General features: G+C 40.9%; 1 protein-coding gene across 4 annotated transcripts in view; it reads left to right on the top strand.

Moving 5' to 3' along the window:
- Nucleotides 1-24,163, top strand: part of AK5 (adenylate kinase 5) — a 279,572-nt gene that overhangs the window by 186,302 nt on the left and 69,107 nt on the right. For all 4 annotated transcript variants that reach the window (XM_004026008.5, XM_019020048.4, XM_063703462.1 and 1 more), the window contains 2 exons: nucleotides 16,097-16,139; nucleotides 19,092-19,136. In XM_004026008.5, coding sequence (XP_004026057.4) covers nucleotides 16,097-16,139; nucleotides 19,092-19,136 — 88 coding nt within the window. The remainder of the gene's footprint in view (nucleotides 1-16,096; nucleotides 16,140-19,091; nucleotides 19,137-24,163) is intronic.

Genomic DNA, 24,163 nt, shown 5'->3' with positions numbered 1-24,163 from the left:
AGCATAAAATAGTTATTTTACGGTCCACTTAGTTCTCATATGGTAATTTCATACCTGATTTTTTTTCTAAAATATATACTAATGTGTCAAATCCATGGCATAATCTTCTTCGTATTTACTCCTCTTTAATGCTTTTAATTCTTCGATTTTAGTACACATAAAGAAAAGCCATGAAGAGGCATTGAAGACAAGTATTGATTCCAGCCTATGAAATATTCCCACTGTCCTTTAAAGTTTTAGGTCTTTACAACCTCAGGGGAAGGAGGAGAGGAGGCTGCTCTGAATTCATACGGTATATCTGAGAGGACGAGGACCAGCCCTGTCCTCTCTCAAGGTGGACTGGTTTCAGAAGCAGTGAGCATGCCCTGCACTTACATCATCCCTTCCTCATCATCCCTCACCCGGTGCTCACAGCAGTATCATCATGTAAGCACAGGAAAGGAATGGTTCCTCTATTAGGAGTCAGTGAAGGCTGAGACCAGCAGCAGCAGCAGCTCCAGAATGTTTACAGAAGAGGGGCTTAAGTGCTGGGGTAGGGTCAAAGGGGGTCTTAGAGGACTGGCCTGAGGCCACTTTAGTACACCAAGCCTCTTGGCTTATAAATGGAGGCATGTTTATTTGAACTCTTGAGGGGGTGGGAGATGTGGTTGCAGTGTCTGACTGATACCATTGAAGCAGCATTTGCAAAAGCAGTAAAATTCTGCTTTGCTTCTTTTTCCCTGTACTCTCTTTCCTTAATATTTAATATGGAAAAAATTGATAGACCTTCACCTCAAGTCAGGCCACTGCTAGCCGATATGGTACTTTTGTGCAAATTAGAAAAAGATCCCCCTCTTGGCAGACACGTCAGTGAGACACACAGGTTGGTAACTGGATTCAGTCCCTACTCAGCTCCTTAGCCAGGAATATTTGTGAAGTGCACAACTGTAGAGCTGTACCTGGCAGCCATGCCTCAGAGGCAGGCCTGTGGCTTCAGGCCCCAGGAAAGGGCTGCCTTCACTCAGTGGCAAGGGTCCAGCCCTGGATTTTGAATTTCCCAGCTTTTAAGAGTTAACTCTCATGCTTGCTTTTCTGACCTGAGTCTCTTTCATTTCTGCTTTTGGCAGTTTTCTTTTTTCTGTACCACATTATATATGATGGACTTTCAGAAGTAGAAAAGAGCAGGCCGGTTTCCTTGGCTCTTCCATCTATTTGTGTTTGGTACTTGGTTGAATGTGTGCTTTTCCAGATGATGTCACCATGTCTTTAAATAGTCCTCAAATACTCTTTGCTAAAGGCTTTTCAAAAGACAGTAAAATGTTTCTCTTTACCTGCTTTGGAGCTTAGTACTGTGATTTTAAGACAAACAGGAGCTATAAAGGCTGGCTTTTGAGTTCAACACGTTTCCAGGAGGCACAGAGCTAGGCTAGATCACTCTAGAAACCAACCTGGTAGCTGTCTTCTGCATTGTCTTGGGGAAATTATAGCAGACAGCCAAAATAGAAAGGGTAAAAGTCCTTGGGCTAAAGGATTTTCGAATATTGTTTCAAAGTAAGAAGTGCTGCATATGCAGTTAACTGTTGCTATGTCACTGCCTAGATCTTAATGGCTTAAAACAACATCCATTTATTATTCCTCTTGGTTACTTTTGGAGGGAGGGAGGGTTGGCCGAGCAGTTCCACTGATCTAGGCTGGGCTCTGTTGATCTCAGCTCACTCACACATCTGCAGTGGGATGGACAGTTTTGTGTGTCAACTTTGCTAAGCTATTGTACCCAGTTATTTAATCAAATACTAATCTAAGTGTTGCTGTGAAGGTGTTTTGTAGATTTGATTAACATCTACAATCAGTTGACTTTGAGGAGAGTTCCTCGATAACCTGGGTGAGCCTCATCCAATTCATTGAGAAGCCTTAAGAACAAAATTGAGGTTTCCCAGAGGAAGAAGGAATTTGGCATATGGCCCGCAGTGAGAGCTCTTGCCCAAGAGTTTCCAGCCTGCCCACCTGCCTTATGGATTTCAGACTTACCTAACCAGCCCCTACAATTGTGTAAGCCAGTTTCTTGCAATAAATCTCATAGGCATAGACAGCAACATAAATAAACAACAGGTTCTGTATCTCTGTGGAACCCTAACTAATCCATGTGGTCAGCCGCTGGGTCAGCCAGAGCCTTGCTGATCTGGGATGGCCTCAGCTGGGATGACCCAAACTGTACTCGATATGGTCCCTCATTTTCATGTCCTCATGACAGTGGCAGGAGCCTAAGGGAGGAAATGGAAGCATGCAGGATACTTGAAGCATAGCCGTGGAACTAGCATACTGTAACCTCTTCCTCATTCTATTGGCTGAACAGCAAGTAACAAGACTGGCACAGGTTAAAGGGTCGGGGGAAAATAATCACCTCTGGATGTGAGGATCTACAAAGTGACACTGTAGAAGGCAAGAATGCAAGGAAAAGTGAACATCTGAGGCTACAGTTGTCATTGATCTGCCATAGACAGTTTGGTACAATGGTGCAGGAAAGGACAAACATCAGAATGTTTTGTAACTTCCAATATGCCTTTTTCCTCTCCTTAAGGGAGTTAAAACTATGAAGTAAAATACTCATAGTCTTAATTTTCTCACTTACAAATAAAGGATAATGAAGCTTACCTTGTGGTGTTAGCATGAGAATAATGAGATAGCTACAAAAGCGTCTGTTGCACTACCTGTCAGGAGCTCAATAAATAATGCATCCCTGGCCGGGCGCAGTGGCTCACACCTGTAGTCCCAGCACTTAGTGAAGCCAAGGCGGGAGGATCATTTGAGCTCAGGAGTTCAAGACCATCCTGGGCAACCTGGCAAAATCCTGTCTCCACAAAAAATACAAAAATTAGCCAGGCATGGTGGTGTGTGCCTGTAATCCCAGCTACTCGGATGGCTGAGGTGGGAAGATCACTTGAGCCTGGGAGGCGGAGGTTGCAGTGAGCTGAGATGATGCCACTGCACTCCAGCCTGGATGACAGAGTGAGACCCTGACTCAAATAATAATAATATTAGTAACAACACATCTCTTTACCAGCAACACTTGAGCATGTACTGCATGTAAGAATAAAGAAGACAAAATCAACTGGAGGCACAGGACTGGAAATTTTATTTAAGTGTCTTTGTAGAATCAATATTCATAGGTAAAAACTCTGTTCAATAGAAAATATTTGTTTGACAAATAGTTTAGTCTTATGTGGTAATTCCAACAAAGTTTTGAATTTATAGGCAAAAAACACCTTATGAGCACAAACACAACCCAGTCCCCATAATTTGTCTTCATGATTTTGAATTTTCTCATTTTAATGGCACATTTAGAATATATATATATATATATATATATTTTTTTTTTTTTTTTTTTTTTTTTTTTTGAGACAGAGTCTCATTCTGTGGCCCAGGCTGGAGTGCAGTTGCATAATCTTGGCTCACCGCAAGCTCTGCCTCCTGGGTTCAAGCAATTCTCCTGCCTCAGCCTCCCGAGTAGCTGGGACTAAAGGCGTGTGCCACCATGCCTGGCTAATTTTTTTTTTTATTTTTAGTAGAGACGTGGTTTCACCGTGTTAGCCAAGATGGTATCAATCTCCTGACCTCGTGATCCACCCGCCTTGGCCTCCCAAGGTGCTGGAATTACAGGCGTGAGCCACAGCGCTTGGCCTAGAAGACATATTTTTTAAAGCTGGTGCCCAGGTTTGGAATCAAGCAGACCTGAATTCGAACTCTATCTCACACACTTTCTAGCTCTATGATTGAGGCACATCCCCTAAGCCCTAAGACACAGCTTTAGATCTGTCAAATGGGGATAATACCTCCTTCAGTTGGCTGCTGTGGTAAGCAAATTAAATAATACAAAGTAAATGTAGTTATTGTTATTGTAACCAGTATAATATGATGACAGAAACATTCATTCAGGGTTTAGAGTGCACTGACATGCTTTCTAAATTGTTTCCACTGCCCACTTACTTCACCTGTTCATGCTTTTCCCCACTGCAATAATACTGACCTTTATTAAACTAGCACTTTGGGGCTGGTTAGAGACCTATCTTCTGCAACTAGAGTAGTATGGAGTTTCATCTAGAAACCATAGAACTTGTGGGTCTTAAAGCCTATCCCCAAAGATATCCAATGCAAAGGAAGTATCTGTCATTGGAGTGCCAAAGGACGTATGGAATGCCACATAAGGTGGCATTAACACCCCACAGCAAATTAAACTGGTAGTAATGAAGATAAAGTCATCATAATTAATAATGAAAAAGCAAGAATAGCAGCAAAATGCATCCTTCCTGAAAACTGTTAAGATTGCCAGTTTCAGTATGTGTACACATTCTGTAGGAGCATTGAACATTGTCGGCCTTGTACAGCGGCCAGATTCTTAAGAGAATGCTGAATTGGAGTTCTCCAAAGCTCTACAAACATGCTGAGTTAAGTTATGGATTCCAAATATTCTTAACCCTTAATAACTTATTTATTAGATTAATGATAAGTGCCTTTTAAATGTAAGCCAAAAATGAAATTCTATATACTCATACCAGTATTCACCCAAGAAAGGATTTTGCAATTGTGCATAAGTTAAGCAGTATTCAGTGAACTTGCTGCCTGCCACCTGCAAGTAACCTAGCTAAAATTGTCATAAACAATTAAAAATGTTATTTTCTTCCTTACCCACATTTTAAAGGTAGATGATCCCAGAGTTGGTCCAGCAGGGACACAAGGTCACATGGGGCCCAGGCAGTTTCCCTATTTCCATCTGCCCTCCTTAACGCATAGGGGATGCCTCCTTTTGTGGTCGCAGGGTGGCAGTGGTGGATCCAAACGTGGCATCTCACACAACCACTTGTAAAACCAGAATGGGAGAGTGAGGCTGATTCTCCCATGTGTGTCTCTCTTTTTTAATAGAGAAAACCTGTTTCTCCCAAAGTCCCCCAGAAGATTGCTTTTTCACATCCTCTTGGCTCTGATTTGGTCACAGACCCATACCCATAATGCAAGGGAGGATGGAAATGCAAGGATCTGGCATTTTCTGCATCCAAAAAGAGAGGTAGGCTCTACCAGCAAGAAAAGAAGAGGGCCGGGCACAGTGGCTCACGCCTGTAATCCCAGGACTTTGGGAGGCCAAGGCAGGTGGATCACTTGAGCTCAGGAGTTCAAGAACAGCCTGGACAACATGGTAAAACACCATCTCTACTAAAAATAAAAATTTTTTTTTAAAAGACTGGGCGTGGTGGCACGCACCTGTGGTCCCAGCTACTGAGGAGGCTGAGGTGAGAGAATCACTTGACTCTGGGTAGCAGAGGTTGCAGTGAACTGAGATGATGCCACTGCACTCCAGCCTGGGTGACAGAGTTGAGACCCTGTCTCAAAAAAAAAAAAAGGGAGGAAGACTGAGGAAGACTAGGCATCTAGAAGTGTCTGCCAAAGAGGTCACTGAGGGAGGAAGAAGAATGGCCCTTGGCAGGGCTCTGGAGCCACCCATTCCACTTTCACCAATAGTAGCCCCCATTCATATCAGTCTTATATGTTACACTTCCCTGTGAGATTGTGTTTGACCAAAAGCTTCCATGGATAAAATCATTTGCAAATCTTGATTTTGGCACACACTCAAATACCTAATAAACTCAGTGACTCAAAACTGACTGCTCCCTATTCCATTCCCAGCACCTGGAACAGTTCCTAGCACGTAGTAGAAGTTTGTATGGATTTCCTATCATCGCCATAGCAGATTGCCACAAACATGGTGGATAGAAGAGCACACATTTATGATCTTACAGTCCTGGAAGTCAGGAGTCCAAAATAATTTTCACTGGGCTAAAATCAAGGTGTCAGCAAGATTGCAATTCTTCTGGAGGCTCTAGGGATAAATCCATTTCCCTGTCTTTTTCAGATTCTAGTTGCCCACATCCCTTGGCTTGTGGCTCCTTCCATCAGTGGCATCATTCTGACCTCTGCTTCTGTTGCCACCTCTCCTCTGACTCTGACCCTCTTGACTGTTTCTTAGAAGGACCCTTGTGATTGCGTCGAGCCCACCCAGATAATCCAGGATGATCTCCCCATCTCAGGATCCTTAACTTATCCACATCTGCAAAATCCCTTTGGCCATGTAAGGTAACATATTCACAAGTTCCAAGTATTAGGACGTGGACATCTTTGCTGGGGGTGGGAGGATTATTCTGTCTACCACAGAACTCAGTAAATGTTGGTTGAATTGTTGCATGAGCAGTAGAATCTCAGCATTGGAAGCTTCTTGGGGTTTTTTTCGGTGTTTTGTTTGTTTTGTTTTGTTTGAGACAGGGTCTCTGTTGCCCAGGCTGGAGTGCAGTGGTACGATCACAACTCACTGCAGCCTCAAACTCCTTGCCTCAAGCTATCCTCCCACCTCAGCCTCTCAAAGTACTGGGATTACAGGCATGAGCCACCGTGCCCAGCCTCAGAAGTTTCTTTAGACAGCACCTAATCTAACCTCCTACACGGTCTAAGAATCTCTTGACTGCCAGATAGTTACTCTGCCTCCACTTGAATACCTCTGGTGCTGGGATCTTCCAAATCTACCCTTCCAGGATTGGACAGCTACGGACATTAAACATTTAGACCTTTCTAATTGCCTATGCACTGATATTACTTCTGCCCTTCTTCCTTCTGGAGAAATCTACCGATTGTATCTTCTCTATCACTATTTTTACTATATTTTGAAAAAAGAAACTGTCTTCTTCTTATATTCATCATTTACAAATCTTTACTTAGCACGTCTCTGTTAGTCATTTGGGTGCAAAAAGATAAAAGACAGCCCCATCTTTGAGAAGGATTTTGGAAAAACGAATTCTACACATATGTAGTTAAGTAGCAATACAATTAAATGAGATCATCTACGTAAAGAGCTTAGTGCTGTCCCTGGCATACAGCAAATGCTCCAAAAATGCTCTTGTTGCTGTTCTTACCACTCACACATGCTCTGAGCCAAATGGATGATTCATGGGGAGTTTGGTGAGGGTAAAGTGACTGGCAAAGGCTCAGGGAGGAGGGGAGGTGGAAGAAGGGGCAGAATGTAAACAAGCTCAAGGCAAAGGGGAAGGCATTCCAGGCTGGACAAACAATAAGCAGGGGTCCAGAAGGCAGATTAAATGGGTCAAGCTCTGGGGAAATGAATGGACTCATTTGTCTCATGTGGAGTTTATCTTAACTAGCTTGGGCAAACCAGCCAGTACTTTATAAATATTGTCAATAGTAGCTATAGATAGCAACTGCTCAGCAGTCTCTCCCGAATGTCTCCTCCTGAGCCCTTCTCAGGCTGGTAGACTCAGAGTAAAGCCTGTCACCTCAGGCCCCCGTATTGTTTCTAATGGGAAGAAGACTTCTTTTGACCTGCCTCTTTGATTCCCAACTCCAACCTGGATATCATCTTTCATTCCTCCCTGGCTCTATGTCCCACTGCCACTAACTAGCTCTGTCTCACTTTCCACTCAGGCTTACCCTCTAGAGCCTTGGGGATTGAACACAGACATTCATGTTGAGGAATAATGAAAGCAGGAGAAGTAGGGCCCAGGTCAGACTGTAGGCTTGGGAGTGGTTGATGGAAAACTGTTGCTTCTATGACAGTGATGATCAAGAAGTGCTTCAGGCTGCAGGGAAAGCATTAATTAGGGTACAGTGTGACCAATGGAGGAACTCAGAAGGAAGAGGACTGGAGAAGGAGTTGTCAGTCCCTTAAGCTCTCCACTGGCTCACCTCATCTGGACCCACCTTCCCCCAATCTTACTTCCTTCTTAAAGAAAGGTGATGTGACAAAGGATGATGCCTCTGGGTGATCCCTTTTCTCCCTGAAAGCACACAAACACACATATAATGTGTTTTATTCTTTTATTTATTTATTTTTGAGACAGAGTCTCTTTCTTTCATCCAGGCTAGAGCACAGTGGTGCAATCACAGCTCACTGCAGCCTCAAACACTTAAATTCAAGTGATCCTCCCACCTCAGTCTCCTGAGTAGCTGAAACTATAGGTGTGCACCATGTCTAGCTATTTTTTTAAATTCTTTTTACAGACGGGGTCTCACTATGTTTACCAGGCTGATCTTGAAGTCCTGGCTTCAAACAATCCTCCCACCTCAGCCTCCCAAAGTGCTGAGATTACAGGTGTGAGCCACTGTGCTCAACCTAGTGTGTTTTATTCTAATAATAAATCTGATTTTCCATTTTGCTAGGGGTATGTGTGTGTGCATGTATATATATATATGTGTGTGTGTGTGTATTCTATATACTCCATATATAGATATATGAAGGCTCCATATATAGATACAGAGAGAAATATATATATTACTCAGGGAGGTGGGGAGGTAGAAGGGGCAGAATGTAAACAAGCTCAGGGCAAATGTATATATATACATATATATAATATATATACAAATATATTATATATATATATATGTATGTATTACTGTCTCTGTATATCTATATGGAGCCTGTATATATGTATGGCACCTAATAAAAGTTAAGAGACAAGCCAGTGTGCTCTGTAATTCCCAGTGACTGAAGCTCAGCTTTGCCATTTTATTTCTGTTTTACAAGGAATTAGAAAACAAAGAGGTAAAGGTCAAATAATTCCTTGGCAAGACTAGTCAGATGTGACTTTATGGCCAACATTAACTTTACATGAAATTAAAATGGGAACTTTGCCCCTTCCTTTAAACCACTAGCCTGACAAAGCTCTTCTTAACAATGGTGCTACATTTGGCATCTGAAGACAAGATCAAAGTGTTTCATAATCTTCTAGCAGAGAGTTGAGTTGAACACGTATTTGAGATGATGAAAAAAGGAACTTAGAAACAGTGAGAAAATTTTTTTCTTTAAAATTTCTTATTAGAGACGCTAATATTGCAATTTATACGTAAGAGAAGAAAAATACCATTTCTCCTAGAGAACTAGGTCTGTTAAAGCAGTTTATATAGAGAAACTGCAATTTAATACAACTGGAAAAAGGTTAGCCTAGCATCCACCACATTTTTTTCAACTCTGTTTACTCAGTTATACAAGTACTTTACAGCAAGCAGACCTCTAATTGTGTAGTTCAGTGAATGAGAAATGGGACTTGCTGCGGAATAAATTCTGGGGTGTAACTAAATTACACACCATTTCCTATACTTTTTTTCTTTCAAATTGCCCATTACTTTAAATGAAAACATGCTTTAGAAAAGAACTGTAACCACTCAAAATTTCTCAAGGACCAGTCTCCCTTCTCCCTGGTGATAAAATGTAGTTATGTTTTTATTTTTCGATATTCTCCTGCTGAAGTTCCAAGGGATTTCAAAACTTCATTCACAGTTTTCCAGTAAAACCTGTAAAATTCATTTTCAGATCATTGGTTTAGCATGATCCAGCTTCAGCTCCACTTTTAGCAAATGAATCCATCTTCGTTTCTATTCATATGACACCAGGAGCATTTCTAACGATGCCCCTCCCTGCTCACCATACTCTGTCATCCTGCACTTATGTATCATCTCACTCCACCCGGGTCAGCCGGAGGAAGGCAGAACATGGGCTTGGGGAATTGGGAAGCCCGATCCACCAGGGCATCCTGCACAAGTTGCATAAGCTTTCTGAGCTTCAGTTTCCTCATCTGAAAAATGGGAAACATCAAACTTGCCTACTTCCTAGTTTTTTTCTGAGATCAGATGAGATTGCACATGCTGAAAACACTCTAAGTACTACTGAAATAATAGTTCCAGTAATCATTTTCTAAAATTGTTTAATGTGTAAGGTGTTTTGCTGTTTTTTAAAAAAAAAAAAAACAGGTATAAGGAAAGTGCAAAAAAATTCATTTTCAGGTAAAAAGATGGGGAAATAGCCTGATCTATTTTTGATTGTTCTTTTTAGTGTGTGTGTGTGTGCGTGTGTGTGTTTCTGAGACAGGGTCTCACTCTGTCATCCAGGCTAGAGTGTACTGGTGCAGTCATGGCTTATTGCAGCCTCAACCTCCTAGGCCCAAGCCGTCCTCCAGCCTTAGCCTCCTGAGAAGCTGGGACCACAGGTGCACACCACCATGCCCAGCTAATTTTTAAAATTTTTTGTAGAGCAGGGTCTCACTATGTTGCCCAGGCTAGTCTCAAACTCCTGGGCTCAAATGATCCTCCCTCCTTGGCCTTCCAAAGTGCTGGGATTACAGACATGAGCCACCACATCTGGCCTGGTTGTTCTTTTTAAATTATTATTCCATCCTATTAAGATTCTGCCCCTCAATGAAGTGAACCCTTCCAAGAACTTACACGATATTTTTTTGCTCCATCTCTATCCCCACCACCCTGCTATTACTTCCTGTAACCAGAGAGAAGTCACTAGACCAATTTAAATAGAAATCTAGGAAAATCCTCATATGCTAGCATTTCATGGTTCATGATTCTTCCAGAATTTGAGTTATTCTGTTTAGTACTCATTGAGGTAAGAAAAAATTAGAAAAGACTGCTCCTTACATTATCTTAGAGACTAAGGAATCACTTTTAAATCCTTTTTTTCTTTTGCATTTTGAAGTTATCTACGTTCAGTGTCAGAAAAACAAAGTCTCCTTTTTTTGCAGCATTCATTTGTGAATTTTAGAGCAAGAAATTAATCTTAGCTGTAACATTTTAATGTCAATAATCCCCTTTCTCATAACCCCATTTGAAGTTACACATTTTGCTACCATGAAACACACATGCTGGTTAATACAAACAAGTTACTCTGAACTGGGAATACACCCCCAAAATGACCTATTACTTCTTTCCCCTTCTCAGGAGAACTTTAATTTTGTGGCCTCCAAAAGCATTTTTAAAAACCAAAACGGTTTAAGGAAGGACAGTGGGCATATCTGAATACATGATTGTCATCTCCAAGAGCAGTAAGAGGATGCTGCTGAGGAAGCAGAGGTTAGTGTCAGAGAGCTGACTTCAAAGTTCAGCTCACCTCTTGTGCCATGGGAAGCCCAGGCACATCCCCATCCTGTGCTCCCTCGGAATCTCAACTACAAGTTCCTCATCCATGAGGTTGCAGTGAGGGTCCAGTGAGATTATATCTGCAAACAGGCTTTCAAGCTGAATTATTTAAATGTCAGCTTCTTATGATGAGGTGATCTGTGATATGGTTTGGCTCTGTGTCCCCATCCAAATCTCATCTTGTAGCTCCCATAATTCCCACATGTTGTGGGAGGGATCTGGTGGGAGATGATTGAATCATGGGGGCCGGTCTTTCCTATGCTGTTCTCATGATAGTGAATGGGTCTCAGGAGATCTGATGGTTTTAAAAATTGGAGTTTCTCTACACAAGCTCTCCTTGCCTGCTGCCATCCACATAAGATGTGACTTGCTCCTCCTTCTCTTCCACCATAATTGTGAGGGTTCTTCAGCCACGTGGGACCATGAGTTCTCCATTAAACCTCTTTCCTTTGTAAATTGCCCAATCTCAGGTATGTCTTTATCAGCTGTGTGAAAACAGACTAACACAATCTACTGTGGCAATGCCACAGAAATTGGTTCTGTCACCAGGAGCAGTCACTATGCTGTAATCAAACCCAGTTAAAGAAGATAGTTTCTTAAAATTGGTGGACCCATCTGTGAGACTAAGTTGTTCTATTTTGATCTCCCTCATTTAAAATTCAATAATTCAAGGAAATGGAAATGACTAGACATGAATATCTTAAGGTGGTGATGATAGGCACCCTGATCCTAAAGGAAAGCACATACATACCCCAATTAGCCACTCTTCGTACAAATGATAGTACCAGAACCCAGCCTTGCAAAAGTAGTTTTTTTTTTTTTTGCATACACACCTACACAGGGGAATAAGGTTGAATGTGGGTTCCTTTTGCCCTCCTAATGGGTCTTGATTGACTGGAAGATGAGGGATAGAGACCAAAGCAAGTCTGTAATCCAAATCTGCAGTTTTCCATAGCCACTAATCCCACTTTGAAATTTTAAATGTGTCCCTTCAATAGAATTCTAGATTTCTCCTCATCAATTACCAACATATTACCCAATCTATAGCATCAAAATGAGGTAGCAACCTGAAATTGTCTTTTTTTTTTGAGGCGGAATTTCACTCTTGTTGCCCAGGCTGGAGTGCAGTGGCATGATCTCAGCTCACTGCAACCTCTGCCTCCCAGGTTTCAAGGGAGTCTCCTGCCTAAGCTTCCTGAGTACCTAGGATTACAGGCATGTGCCACCATGCCCGGCTAATTTTTGTATTTTTAGTAGAGATGGGGTTTCTCCATGTTGATCAGACTGGTCTCAAACTCCCAACTTCAGGTGATCCGCCTGCCTTGGCCTCCCAAAGTGCTGGGATTACAGGCGTGAGCCACCGCACCCGGCCTGAAATTGTCTTTTGGTGTTAGTGGGTTTGCTGCAGCTTCTCCCACCTTAACAGTATTAATCACAGCATTGCAGGCTGTGCCTTGGCGCCCCATACATGTGAGTCTTAAAGGGCACTTACATCAAATGTGTGACTATATTTATACTCTCTCTCTGTCAGTTCAGAAGATTTAGTATCCCACTTCATGTACCTCAAAACCTAGTTTAATACTATAGAAAGTCACCTATGTCCCATTGTGCACACAAAGCCTAACTCCATAATTCAGACTTAAGGTGACAAAGGGTGGACTAGATGGAGCCTCAACACAGAAAAAGGCCAGAACACAAAGAGGCACCCACAGACACTCAGAGTGGTGGCTAATGGGTTGAGTCTTCTCAAGTGATGCCTCATTGAAGAGGAAGCTCCAAGGCGACTGAGCATAAACACCTGATCAGACGTCTCCTGAATAAGGCTACAGCCTTTGGTTCCTTGTCCAAGTGACATTCTGAAATGAATGCCTTTCATGTAGAACACACCCAACATTTGAAAAGTAACAAGATTTAGTGCTTACAGGGGCTGTTTGGTATCTTTTCCACCAAAACCAGAAGTGTTTCCCATTCACCCTGAGTGTGTGTGTGTGTGTGTGTATAAGATGCCAGATTAATTTTGTTTACAAAATATTCACATTGGAACCATGAGGTTTATTGAGAGTCCCTGGTTACACCCTCCAATCAAACATCTCATTCACCTGGGCTTTCGTGTCAGTGCACCGCATTCCTGGTGAGAGTTGATGACAGTTGCATCTATGTCCCAGCAGCCTGTTCACTATTGATGAATTAATGAAAATAAAGCTGGGGCTCATGTGAAACATTTGAGCAAGTGTAATAGAAGGCTGTGAATAAAAGCTGTGAATAAGAGCTGTGAAGACTCAGGAAGCCTGGCAGAGGTCAGATGGGCCCTTTTACAGTGGGATGCACTGTTTCAGGAATTCACATTAACCACGATCAGACTCCCCAAACATGATAGCCATGTAGAAGAAAGATCTAATACAGCCTAGCCTATAAGGTGGGTATAAGTCTGATAATCTAACAATAATATTAAAAATTGAGGGCGAGGACTCCATGGTTTCCTCTCAACATTACCTAGATAGATTCAATAGCTGTTTGACAAACAATAAGAAGATTTAGATTAAACAATCCTTTTCCAGGAAATACTCTTGAGCCTGTTCTATGCAGCTGCACCTTAGGCAAACTTATTAATTGCTTCAAATAGGTCCCTGTCTTAAATCCAAAATTTCCTGAGAATTTGGGAACTCCTCAAGGTCCCTGTCTTGAGGAGTAATTGATATTTTTCCCCTAGAAGCAGAGCCTGAGACAAGAATTCTCATGCAAGTGCATTATTAGGGAGCCCTCTGAGGAGAAGCAGGATAGGGCAGGGGTAAGAGCTAAGCAAAGATGTGGTCCTGGCTCCATCCTAACTTCAGCCTGAGACCACGGTGAGCTCTGGGGCCCAGCTTGCACCATGGATTCATCCCAGTTTGAGGCAGGGAGCCAGACTGTAGTGGGCCCTTAGCAGCAGTTCAGTGGATGGGTGCCTGGCCAGGTGAGCAGAGGAGAGGGGATGCCCCTACACTGATGAGACCAAATGCATAGGAGCCATGCAAAGTGGTAAAAGAAGTGGTTCTCATCCCATCCTGACGTCACTAAGGACATGACGGCATGGCCACGGGCCCCTCACATGACCTCTCTGAACATCAGTTTCCTCATCTGTAAAATGGAAGAGTGGGTGGCAGGATTGGATTAGGTGATCCCTAAACTCCAAGCTCTGAATTGTGGTAATTTCACCAAGGGAAGTGGTGGAGAGGCTTGTTGAGGAATAATTGATGTTTTTTCTATTCACAGAAGGGAATTCATTAATGTAAATGTGTCCCTGAATGACCACTCTCTTAAAAGCTCTTCTCTTACCTGGAATAGCACTGAATGCACAGGCAACTCTAAGAAGATGAGCAGTAAAATTTCCCTGAAGGCATATATTCTAAACACAACGGCAAGAATGTGTCTTTAAATAAAGTGTTTTGAGGGCGGTTTACCTCAAGGGAGTGTTAATACAACCAGACAACCTCATTTGACTGACTCAGGCATCAAAGTGAATTAGAGGCAAGAGGCCAGCATAAAGCACAAGCCAGAGGCTGTCCCTTCAAAATGGTACAACCTCTGTGGGGAGCAGTTTGGCAAAATTCGATCAAAATTATAAATACATTTACTCTTTGACCATGCAGTCCCCTCTCTCGAAATTTAGCCTGCAGTATGAAATGATATTTATGCCAATTTACTCACTGTGCCACTTTTTCCAAAAAAAGTTTGAGACTGGAAACTACTCACTGATCCATCAATAAAGGACTAATTAAACAACAACAATTGTGGTACCACACATACAATAGAATGCTGTGCAACTGATGGTATTTGGTACTGAGAACATTCTGTACTTATATGGAAATTTCTCCAGGATACATTGATCAGAGAAAAAGCAAGTGGAGGAGCAATGTGTTATAGAATAGTATTATATCGTAAACACATATGCATGTATAATAAAAGTATAATGTTTTTGTATAAGAAATGGAGATCATAATATCTATTTATGTTCACATGTATCCCTGGATATCTAGAAGTCATTTTTGTTTGCCTCAAGAAAAATCTGTATAAGTGGTTACCTATAAGGGGTGACAGAGTGGAGAAATGATACAGATGAAGACATAGGTGAGAGTGAGAGTTCTCACCTAGTGCCTTTTTATAAAATGTTTTTCTGAATTTTTTTCCAACCACCATGGGCTACTCCATAAGGAATAGAGCATCTGTTTGATTAAATTATTTTTTAATGAAAACTTTAAGGTAGGAATCAATAAAAACTGATCACCCCTACTTCCTTTATTTCATGCTTTGGTTCGGGGATTGGCAAATTATGGCTAAATAGTTGCCCTGTAGGTGCCGGGCACAGTGGCTCATGTTTGTAATCCCAGCACTTTGAAAGGCCGAGGTAGGCAGATCACTTGAGGTCAGGAGTTTGAGACCAGCCTGGCCAACATGGTGAAACTCTGTCTCTACTAAAAATACAAAAATTAGCGCAGCACGGTGGCACATGCCTGTACTGCCAGGTACTGGGGAGGCTGAGGCCCAAATTGCTTGAACCCGGGAGGTGGAGGTTGCAGTGAGCCAAGACTGCACCACTGCGCTCCAGCCTGGGCAACAGGGCGAGATTATGTCTCAAAAAAAAAAAAAAAAGGTAGTTGCTACAGGGGACATGTTGCTCACAATGATGAAAATAGTTACTATCTGGCCCTTTACAGAAAACTGTTGCCAACCCCAGCTTTAAAATTTGGAGTTACTCATAAAACCGCTGTGATCACACCTACTCCTAAGCTTCTGATACCAAAGGATTTTGTCTTCCTGAAGTCAGCCTTCCTGTCCACAGATAGCTTTTGCACTTAAAAAAAAAAAAAAAAAAAAAAAAGAGGTGAGATACTGTACTGGTTAAGAAGAGAGCATGTAGAGCATGTACTCGGGACAGATGACCCGGGTTTAATTCTGAGCTCTGTCCCTCACTACCCTGTCACCTTTGGAAAGTTAACTTTTAGAATTCTCAGTGTCTTTGTCTGTAAAATGTTGTCCCTCATAAAATTGTTTGGAAGTGCCTCCCTCTTACAGTTGTTTGGAAGTTCAAGTAGGCCAGTGTTGCCAAGGAGTTCAGCAAAATACCTGCTGTTATTATTATCTAATATTGTGATTTTTTTAACAGGGTGATGACCAGTTAAATGTATTTGGAGAGGACACTATGGGAGGTGAGTTTTCCTTACTGATCAGATCAAAGTTGTCATTTTAGTAACTTTGACCATGCCTTTTTAATTAAACATCAACTTAAGAGATAAAATATTAAAACAGCATCATTTTTTCCTTGGCCAGGGAGCATGATTAAGAGTAGAACTCTTTGGGTCTTTCCTGCCTCCATCCATGTAAAGAACCAAAGGGGTGCATTACTAAGTGATGCATTTCCTAACTGCCCAGAGAACATGACTCCCGAGAGGCTCAGCGAAAAGAGGATGCTCTACTCAAATATCTTTGAAACATGCTTAACACCAACTCCCCACTGGAAGATCCAAGTATATAATAGCATCCAAAGCTCCCACAAGTCCTGCAGTAAAAAGAGTTGTTAAACTTTAATTCAACATTCATTAAACATAATTGAAACACAAAAATATTTTTCCTGCCTGGTAGTTACTATTCCACTTGTACCTTTGGAACTCAACCTACCCTACACCAGGATTATACTGCTTTGTGATTTTTATCATATTAAAAGTTTTGCAAATGGCCAGGTGCAGTGGCTCATGCCTGTAATCCCAGCACTTTGGGAGGCCAAGGCGACCGGATCACTTGAGATCAGGAATTAAAGACCAGCCTGGCCAATATGGTGAAACACTGTCTCTACTAAAAATACAAAAAAATTTAGAAAGGCATGGTGGTGCACACCTGTAATCCCAGCTACTCAGGAGGCTGAGGCAGGAGAATTGCTTGAACCCAGGACGATGAGGTTTCAGTGAGCCAAGTTTGCATCATTGCACTCTTGGCGACAGAGTGAGACTACGTCTCAAAAAAAAAAAAAAAGTCTTGCAAAAAGTAAAAATTCCACCCATAACTAGCTATGCATGTAACTGAAAATAGATATGATTATGTGGATTTGGGACTATCCAAAAAAGAAAAGGTTCATAATTGTCCTAAGTAAAAATACCTTCTCGCATATCTACCCTGTAATAAAAGTTATAATATAAGTCATGGAAATATGTTTATAGTATTGATTCTAAACACATATAAGTAAGTGATTTAGCTTTTTAAATAACCCCAGCTCTAATCCTGCACAGATCCATGAGCACAAGGTGGTGGGTAAAGTGTCATTTGATGATAATGGCAAGAGCAGTATGTGAAAATCACAGTCACCAAATGACATCTTGGTGATTCATGAGGAGAGGTACAAATATATGAGCCATAACTTAGCTGTCACTTAGCTAAGTGCAAATAATCAACTTGGTCTCAACTGGATAGGGGATGACTGATTGCCTAATAAATTTTCTCTTTTATTCTAGTTATAAAATTAACACATACTATAGAAATTTTTTAAGGTATAAAATAAGAGCCATTTAAAACCTTATGACTTATAAATTATCATGGTTAACATTTTGGTACATTTCATTCCAATGCATTGCCTATATATCTATTTTTACATAGTTGAGAATGCATATGTATATATAAGTATCTCCAAATGTTTTGTATATATCATAACATAAACATGTTCCCATGTCATTAAAAACTATATACTTAATTTGTAATGACTACATTAGATGAATGTCATGTACCATCATTAATTTTAAAACAACTATTTTTTAAAACTGAAATAGGATACAATCATACCAAAAAAAAAAATCACAATAATAACCAGGACCATCTTCCTAGATTGCAAATAGGCTCAGAGTTCCTCAGCTTCGTAAATGTAAACTCACAGGCTGGAGAACCTGAGATGACCATCTGGTCCCACATGTTAAGAACACCAGTGTATCTGCCTTTAATATAAAACTCCAAACAATGTAAGGTGTTTCCTGTCACCATGGGTTATTCTGTAAAGAGACTGGATTTGATTTAAAAATTATCTTTGTTTGTTTGTTTTTTGTTGTGGAAACCATATGGTTTCAACGATCCCAAACTTACTTCTATCCTCTGTTTCCAGCTCTTTCTCCTCTCTTTGTCCCCAACCCAATTCATCATGCCCCATGTTCTCTCTTTCTCTGGTAGAGTTGGGCTTCACTCAGCTGACTGTGAATTCCTACAAAATGTGGTATCGTGCATATAAATGAACTACCCCAATTTCACTAAAAAATGTTTCCTGTCAGAATAATGATCTAACTTTCAAAAGTAGTTATCTACAGAAAATATGAACTGCTGTTACTCAGATACATTTATTTTAAAAGGAAATTTTATATCACTACCTTAAATGTAAAATAACATTATTTGCTCTAAGCGAAACTATTTTTTAAAATATTATTTTCCAGATACTCTACTTGTGTTTTAACCATCTGTATATAAAGGAAGCTTAGCAAATGTTTTAAATGTGAAATAACACCAAACTGAGATAGTTAGGATGATTTAAAAGTAATTTTTAAAAATAGCTTTCTTTGTGATTCATGCTATTAAATGACGTAAATTTTTGCCACCAAAAGTTGATCGTGCATGTTAAAATAAAAATACATTACCGGGGTGGGGGAATAAGACTGAAATGAGCAGGGCACAGTGGCTCACACCTGTAATCCCAGCACTTTGGGAGGCCAAGGGAGGTGGATTACTTGAGGCCAGGAGTTCAAGACCAGCCTGGCCAACATGGTGAAACCCCCTCTTTAATAAAAATACAAAAAGTAGCCAGGTGTGGTGGCATGCCTATAATCCCAGCTATCCAGGAGCCTGAGACAGGAGAATGGCTTGAACCTGAGAGGTGGAGGTTGCAGTGAGCCAAGATCAAGCCACTGCACTCCAGCCTGAGCAACAGGGTGAGACCATCTCAAAAAACAAACAAACAAAAACACTGAAATGGTCATTGGTGCCTGCTAATTGTAGCCTATTCACACATTTATGCAACTTCAAGCTTTTTATCAAATAAAACTACAAGGTTTGGGTTTTTATATAATATGAGTAAAACCAGGGCTTCAATACAGTTTTTCTTGCCAATAACTTAAGTTATTCTTATTTTAAAGGTTTCATGGAAGATTTGAGAAAGTGTAAAATTATTTTCATAATTGGTGAGTAACAGCCCTTGCATTTTCTAACAATACAATTGCTAATAATAAGAATTTGGTAGTGGGCCAGGTGCAGTGGCTTACACCTGTAATCCCAGCACTGTGGGAGGCCAAGGTGGGCAGATCATGAGGTCAGGAGATCGAGACCATCCTGGCTAACACAGTGAAACCCCGTCTCTACTAAAAATACAAAAAAAATTAGCCGGGCATGGTGGCGGGCGCCTGTAGTCCCAGCTACTCGGGAGGCTCAGGCAGGAGAATGGTGTGAACCCGGGAGGCGGAGCTTGCAGTGAGCCGAGATCGCGCCACTGCACTCCACCTGGGTGACAGAGCGAGACTCTGTCAAAAAAAAAAAAAAAAACAAAAAGAATTTGGTAGTGAAAGAGACTATTTATTTCTCATCCTGTTTTGAAGTCTTTTTGGTCAAAATAGTACCCCAAGTTTTCCGGTTATTTCTTTCACGTATGCAGTTTTATATTGCTTTGGGATTTGTATCTTTTCAGCATGGAAAAAGTAGGGCTTGAAAGAATGTCAAACTTCTGAGTTTAGCTCTACAATAACAAAGTGCATTAAAAAGGTAAGAGGTTGTCATGTATTAAAATCTAACACACATCTTTTCGGTTTAAACACTGACCCCCTCCTTCCTAAACTGAATGCATCAATTGCCTCATGTTCAAATATACCTCAATAGCCAGATTCTGATTCTATACAACAAACAGTAAAAACTATCTAATTTGCTCTTTGCTCTAGTACAGTGAAACTTATTGATGGATTAATTGTGGGAGAAAATGTGTTTGAGGTTTACCAACATTTTCTGAGCACCCACTATGCTCCAGGTTATCTCAATTAATCCTTATACAATCCCATTACCTAGTCTATTCCTATTACATATCTATTACATAGACAAGAAAAATGAGACTCACAAAGGTTAAGGAATTTGTCCAAGATTATGAAGCTAATGAGTGTGTGAGAGCCAGATTTCCAGTTTTCCTCATGGAAATAAAGGGAACTAGTTGTGCAGTAGTTAAAAATGCACAAAAAAAGGACAAATATTATCCTTTCAAAACTTAGTACTTTTTCCTCTAATCATTCAAGTGCCTCAAAAAATTAGTACACCTACCTGTACATTTTCCAGAAAATGTCTATTTATATTCAGAAATAATGAAAAGGTCCACACCTCCTCAATGAGTGGGAAAAGAATGGTTGTCAACACTACAGAAATATAATCAGATAAACTTAAGTCTCTTGCAAGTTAAGATCAGAGTGCCTCCTTGGAAATCTCTGGGTAAAGTTCCCTCATTGTTAGATGAGGAAACTGAGGTCCAGAGAAGTTAAGGGGGTCTGATCACAGTCATTCAACTAACTGGTATCAGGGAGGGGACCAGGGTCTCTGACTGTAGTTCCTCACTCCAGGCTTCTCCCTCCTCCGCCACTCAGTTGTGTTGGTTGTTAACCTGAACGCAAGCTGTCTCACACATTCAGCCATCTGACACATGCTTATTGACTATTGGACCCCTGCTGGGCAGTGAGGAGTCACAGAGCTGCCATCTTAGATGAAGAGAATAATGGATATATCATTAAGCTTGAAAAGTATTAGGAAGGAACCAAAGAGCTGAAATAGGGAACAACCTGGGTCAAGTGTTTGGAGTAAAATTAGGTGATTACTTTAGAGAGGGTGACCAGGGAAGGCTTCCCTAAGAATGTAACATTTAAGCAGAGAGATAAAAGGAGAGATGGGCCCAGTGAAGGGATGAATGGGAGGTGAGAAGAGGCAAAGAGAACAGTATGTGTCAAGCAGTGGGAATTCTTGAGACCTACCTTAGGTCCAGTTGTCATCTGCTTACCTCTAGCTGACCTTAACTGTGGAAACTGGATGGACTCTTCCCAAACTTATTTTATGTTTTTTTCAGAAAGTAAAACTATATATTGCTTATATCTCTTATTGAAGAGTAACCCAATGTCATAATTGCAAAAGAAGATTAGTTGTGCTATAGATTACTAAAATTCCCTTTTCCACATAAGTTTTAATAATCAATTTTCCTGGCATCCAGACCATACACAGAGTCTTATATTTTCTATTCAATCTTTATATTAGGAGCCAAGTTAGGAAAAGGGGAGACCCTTTAAACTTGACAGCTAGGAATTCACAGTAGGAGCCTGTATTAGTCAGCGTTCTCTAGAGGGACAGAACTAATAGAATACATATGTACATATAGGAATTTATTAAGTATTAACTTACGTGATCACAAGGTCCCACCACAGGCTGTCTGCAAGCTCAGGAGCAAGGAGAGCCAGTCCGAGTCGCAAAACTGAAGAACTTGGAGTTTGAGGGTAGGAAGCATCCAGCACGGGGGAAACATGCAGGCTGAGAGGGTAGGCCAGTCTCTCCTTTTCACATGTTTCTGCCTGCTTTATATTTGCTGGCAGCTGATTAGATTGTGCCCACCAGATTAAGAGTGGATCTGCCTTCCTCAGACCACTGACTCAAATGTTAATCCCTTTTGGCAACAGCCTCACAGACACACCCAGGATCAATACTTTGTATCCTTCAATCCAATCAAGTCCACACTCAGTATTAACCATCACAGAGCCCTTTATTATCACATAGAAATCTGTGCTTTTAATAATGTGGTCCAAAGAAGCTTCCAAAAATAATACAGTATGTTTTGTTGTTGTTGTTACTGTCTTGGCAGTAATATTGCTTCAGATTTATCCATTGTTTAACACTCACAGTTGAACTGTGAAATGCGTTGTCAAATGCCACTTCCTTCTCTCTAGGCATAACTAAAGACCTCACCTGTTACTAAGTCCTGTGCCCTTCAAAAGGTCAAACAGCACAGTAGAAGATCTTTGGAATTAGACAAAGCTCGAGACCTCCAAGGGTGCACAGACCACCCTCTAAGAATTGCTGCACTGAGCAAAAGATTTTTCTTCTATCTAACAAAACTCTCCTGTATTTCAATTTACTGATCAGTCGCTCTTCTAGTAAAAGAGATTTCAGCTTGCTGTTTGGGCCATAGAAGGTACAAAGCCACTGTGATACAAGGGAAAATGACTGCTCTTCTTCTACTGTACATACTGGACTCTGAGAATTAAGGCCTTAGTTCTAAATATGTCCTTGACAGGTGGCAGAATGGTATTTCGGGACTGCTTTATTGTAAGTCAATTTAACCTTATAAAAATATTCCAGATGTCATAGACACACCCATAGCTGTTTTGATGAGTTCACTTTCAGTGAAACTGAGCGGTTTTGTCTATTTGAGAAGATGACTGGATTGTCACTTTTCCAATTATTGTCTTGACATATACCCGAAAAACATTGGGGCTGCAGTATTAGCCAGAGTCTAGGTTGACATCCTCACTATTCGCCTTAAGACAAAATTAATATGCCTAAAGCATTCTTCCCCTGTTTTAACATATCCATTAGATCCTTTTTGTCCACAGAAAGGTCCAGACTTCTTAGACTGCCCTTCTGGTCTTTCCCATTTCCCACCACACTCCCATGTCAATCTTTGGCTCCAGCCACACCTGCATCCTTATTATCGCTTGAGCTTGTCGCACTTTGCCAGCCCTTTCACTTGAAATGTCTTCTCCCCTATTAATCATGCCCCAAGGTCAGGGTTAAGTTCTAGCTCCCTGAGAACTCCGCTGTAATCACCATCCTTCCTCCTCTGCGCTCCTCCTCCCTTGTGTCTACATCATTCATTTGGGTACTACTTAATGATTAGAACAACAAATATTTGTTGGAATAATGAATTCTTTAAGAAGCAGTGTGGTCTGTTTCCATAACAACCAAAATTGCAATTGGAATTCCTGGCCTAGAACTGACAAGCAGCTTGTTGCTGCTGTGGCTGTTTCTTGCAGGATGGTTTTCATGTTAATTAAGAGCCTAATCAGATGCTCCTTTCTCCATGAAGCTGCTACCCTCTCACTGAGAACAAGCAAAAGCAACTTTTCCCCTGAGCTGGTGCTGTTTCTTGCTCATTTGCAGGGCAGTAGTCACAGGTGGGAGCAGGTGATAGCCCTGATGGTCATCTGAGTGGAAAAAATGTTCAGGGCAAGTGTACCATCTGCACCAAAGGGGAAGGTGGCAAGGACAGACCCAGTCCACCCTTTGAATAATGTGTGACTATACATTCTTGTTCCCGAAGAAAGCAGCTCAGTAGCTGTCTATAAAGAAATACTTTTCAAAAAACAAAGAAGGGATTCCCACAGGGTAGGACCAGATGATCGAAAGGATTGAAAAAGATTCTATGGACTTCGGTTGTTCACATACAAGATATAAGAACCTGCACTGATATACAAGACAGGAGCTCAATCACTTCTGAAAACTGAAAATTATTTGGAAAATGTAAAAATATCCTTTAAAGGGCCTCATTATGTCCCACTAACAGGTTCCTACAGTTTTTCACAACCTTTTCTGGTACATTTCTTTCCTTTTTTTCTTTTTTTTTTTTTTTTAATCTCTTGATCATTATTTTGCTATGAGCCCATTTATTCTGGCGTTTTTTTCCCTTCTCCATTTTTCATTGCCTGCCTATGCCCAAAATATGACATAATCTAAATTCCTGCTAATTTATATCCAAAGCTTGGGTAGAAGTGCTCCAATTTGGGAAACACATCTGACTTTTCAGGTGAGGTATGGTATTAACAACATAATGATCAAGACATCATTCAAAGGCCATAGCTTTCAATGTGTCAGGGACACAGGTGGCCTGCTGTACGTTGGCATTGATGCTGTGATAAACTGTTTTTAAGTAGTGAACTTTGGGAGGTATTTTGGCAATATTTTATGTTAATTTGTGCATTTTTAACCACTACAAAAATAGTCCTATCTATTTTCCTAAGGAAAACTGGGGAAATAAGAATTTTTGCTTAAAACTCAATATTGCAATGCCTGGCACTATTTCATTATAGCCATGTTGCCATTTCATTATTGCCTTATTATTAAAAAAACGTGAATTGAATTTTTTTTTTTTTTTTTTTTTTTTGAGATGGAGTTTTGCTCTTTCTCACAGGCTGGAGTGCAG

Source organism: Gorilla gorilla, chromosome 1, assembly GCF_029281585.2.
Source record: "Gorilla gorilla gorilla isolate KB3781 chromosome 1, NHGRI_mGorGor1-v2.1_pri, whole genome shotgun sequence".
NCBI lineage: Eukaryota > Metazoa > Chordata > Mammalia > Primates > Hominidae > Gorilla > Gorilla gorilla.
This window is presented reverse-complemented; position numbering and strand designations above follow the sequence as displayed.